Raw genomic sequence first — 3,612 nt, forward strand, 5'->3', positions numbered from 1 at the left:
AGTACATCTAGGATATAGGGAATTTTATGGTTAACTATGTCAAAAATGGTCCGCCATGGGTCCTGGTTTTACTTTTTATAAAAAGATAGCTTTTGGAATGTGTTACTTCCTATACGCTCCCTATTATTAAAATCAATTTGCATGAAAATTGTTTTATTTCGTGAAAAAGGTTTTGCCTTGTCCATGGCAGAAAAAAAATATAGAATATATGAGAAATCTTTTATCTCTAGTGTGTGTAGTACATTTTGTTATTCAATTTAAAATCTTATATACCTAAAGATGTCAAAGTGAGTCATCTCGAGTCCCTCTTGTTGGATCAACATGTGTTAATGAAAAAGTTAGTAAGACAACATGAATCAACTTCTTCCTTGCTACTATCTTTTTCTTTTTATCTTTTCTGATATGATGTTTGGTGGTGGGGATGTTTGCAGGAGCATTTGCAAGTGAAACTAAAGCAGCAAGAGCTCATGATTTAATTTCCATTAAGATGCGCGGAGATTCCGCAAAAACAAATTTTCTGGTATATACATTGTAGAATGTGTTCATAACTTTTACTTTTGGTATTATGTATGTATTTTAGATTTCTTTCTCGATTGAAGTTAGTTGAACTATTTGTGTCTCGTAATTATATGCATTATTAATCTCAGGCGAATTCCTATATGGAGGACATCTCAAAAATGAAAACAATGAGCGTAGACGATTGTATTCTTTCTCTTAGAAGGTAATAAATAAAGCATGTTACTTGTCTAATAGCATGAACTTATTGGTATATAATAATATATGTGCTAGTCCTTATTTTCATGCAACCAGTACTACTCAAAATATGTTAAATTTTTTGGTGAGAGCATACTGATATTTTATACTCGAAATGATGAAATTCTTCAAATATTGGTATTAGTTATGATCAAACTGGAGACTTTCACAATTGATTGGAGTGTGGACTATTTCAGGGACAAGAAGAAGGCTAAGTCCGCGAGTTATACTGGCATAAAAAGGTTTGCAAATATATATTGTAAAGCCATCTCCTGCACTCCTAATTAGTTGCTTATTTTCTTCGACCTGCTCTCTTTCTCCCTCTCTCTCTCATGCTCGTGCTTACCTTAAACAGAAACTCCCAGAACAAATGGGAAGCAAGATTGAAAAATTCTAATGGAATGCCAGCTCTAGACTTGGGAGTATTTAGTAAGTTCACATTCTTAAACCTTCCTTTTTTTTTTTCAAAACTAGGGTCTGCGCAACCGTAATTATAGCCTTTATATCATGGTTTCTTAAGACTCTTCTACTTCATCACGGTCAAATTTATGACCTCATTATGCCCATTGCTTTAAAAATTAATGATTACGACTACAGCCGTAAGTATGGTCTTTGCCGCATGAACTAATCTGACTTAACCCTACTCACATATAGGTTAATTGAGTAGTAAAAATAGCTGACTAATATTTATTCTGGTTAGAAGATGATTGAATTGCTTAACTTGCGGGTTAAGTTGGTTAGGGAGCCATGTTGGATTGCACTGAACCTACTCTTTTCTTTTATGTATTTTTATTTGTTGGTCACTATATTTTACTCTTTTTTTTATAAAGAAATTATTTGATATTTAATTTAGTGAATTTAAATTACTAATTATGTTTATATTATAAAGATTGAATTCTCTATTACTTTTATATTCTTACATGATACCTTCAATGTGAATAGTGATATAATTGTAAAAGATGAGAGTGATAAAACAAATAGAGGTGGAAAATGAGTGAAAATATTTTAATTGTGAATGAAACAAAATTGGATTTTATATATGTTTGAATATAGTTATGTCTTTTGTGATGTATAAATTTTGTTCATGCCAAACAATCAGATACTGAGGAGGAAGCTGCAAAAGCATATGATGTCGCAGTTACAAGATGGAGGGGCAGGAATTCCGATGATAATGGTAATAACCCGCGAGATGTCATGGAGAGAAAAATGTTTCCGAACCATGAAGAAATTTCTTCAAGCTTCCCGATTGAACAAATAATGAATGATTATGTTGCTTCAAGTAACACTTTTTTCGTTGATGGATTGAATGGTGGTGGAGCTGAATTTGGAATAGAAGAAAATAATTTTTGTGGCTATGGAGGAATAAGTACTTTTCCAGACCTGGATGCTACAGTGGAAGAGTCAATGTTTATTCCAGCCTTGGAATCTCAAGCATTACAAGCCTTTCAAAATAATCAAAAGTTATTTGACAAGAAAAACCCTAGCCCTTCTTTTCTGAGTAACTACTGTTAGAAGTCCCACATTGGCTAGAGAGCCAATCAATTGTTTATAAGGGTTGTGCAAACCTCAACTCTTGAGCTAGCTTTTGTGGTTGAGTATAGGCCTCCCAATTTCTAATAACTACCAAGGTCTTGAGCCATATAATAATTTTGGAACTCCTGTTGAGAATAATGTCCTCCTCAATGGGGTGTCTTCCATGACTGGTACAGAAAATCAAGGAGCACGAAATTGTGTTAGATATGGAGAAGATCTTATCTCAAGCAGTGTTTTTCAAGAAGGTATGAGTAAGATGAATGAAATTCCATGCCTTGATGATTTTGACACAAACCAATTTCTATCATTGTTGGAGGATCAAGAAATTGTTTTGACTGATAAACTGGACGAATTTTCTGCAAACATGGAGAGTGACAACGGATACTCCAAGGAAAGTGGAAGGGAAATATGAAGTATATTGTTTTGAATATTGCAGCGGATGGATTGTTGGGTGAAGAATATCTAATCTTGTGTGAACTACATATAGAGTTTATAGATTCACCTAAGGAGTATGAGTATGACTCATTAGGATTTTTTCATGCTTTGGGTTTTATTTATTTATTTTGGTACCTTTCATTAAACTCATTATTTGCTTGGTTTGAAAACATGATCGATCGATGTTGAATTGAACTAGCTAGAGGCTTCGACCTCCTTTGGTTAAGGTTTGGTATAAACTTTATTTTAAAATATTGATTGATTCTAGGTCATTATTTCATACATTAAATTCAACATGTTACAGTTATATTGGTGGTTTATTTGCAGGTATACGAGCTTTCCATGCATCTTTTATGTAAAACATTTAGTGATGCTTTTTGAATCAATGAAATATTAAAAAAAAAAGTAAAATTTATTTTGGCAAAAGGTTGCATAATATGGTTCCTTTTTCAGTGCAAATATGTTATATAATATATATATACACACACATGCATACTCTTAAAACTATTGTACAATCATAAAAAAAATACTGAAATTTTGCTAAAACATTTCTATTGAAAGTAGTTGTATACAAAATATTCTTTCATGTGTAAACCTTCATTTCACCTTGTATTTTAAACTTTAATCAAAATACGATGAGTTATTATAATTATTATTAATAAGTTTAAGTCTTAATCCTAATTACTTTTAATAAATTATTACATTGAATTCTATATTGATGGGTCCTCTCGAGGCACTCCGGGTGTAAGTGAGATTGGTTGTATGTTGAGGACATCTAGGGGGTTAAATGATGGGGTTATTAACCAAAGCAATTGGTGATCTTTGGGCTCACGAAGCTGAGGTGTAGGCTATATAGTACTCGCCATTATTTTGCAAATAGATTCACTGTCC

At 32.6% G+C, this 3,612-nt stretch overlaps 1 protein-coding gene across 1 annotated transcript in view; it reads left to right on the plus strand.

The window, feature by feature from the left end:
* LOC130719452 (uncharacterized) overlaps positions 1-995 on the plus strand; it is a 25,880-nt gene extending 24,885 nt beyond the window's left edge. The window contains exons 7-9 of the mRNA XM_057570081.1: positions 432-520; positions 648-721; positions 899-995. Coding sequence (XP_057426064.1) covers positions 432-476 — 45 coding nt within the window. The 3' untranslated portion in view covers positions 477-520; positions 648-721; positions 899-995. The remainder of the gene's footprint in view (positions 1-431; positions 521-647; positions 722-898) is intronic.
* The last annotated feature ends 2,617 nt before the right edge of the window (positions 996-3,612 follow it).

Source organism: Lotus japonicus, chromosome 5 (assembly GCF_012489685.1).
Source record: "Lotus japonicus ecotype B-129 chromosome 5, LjGifu_v1.2".
Taxonomy (NCBI): Eukaryota; Viridiplantae; Streptophyta; class Magnoliopsida; order Fabales; family Fabaceae; genus Lotus; species Lotus japonicus.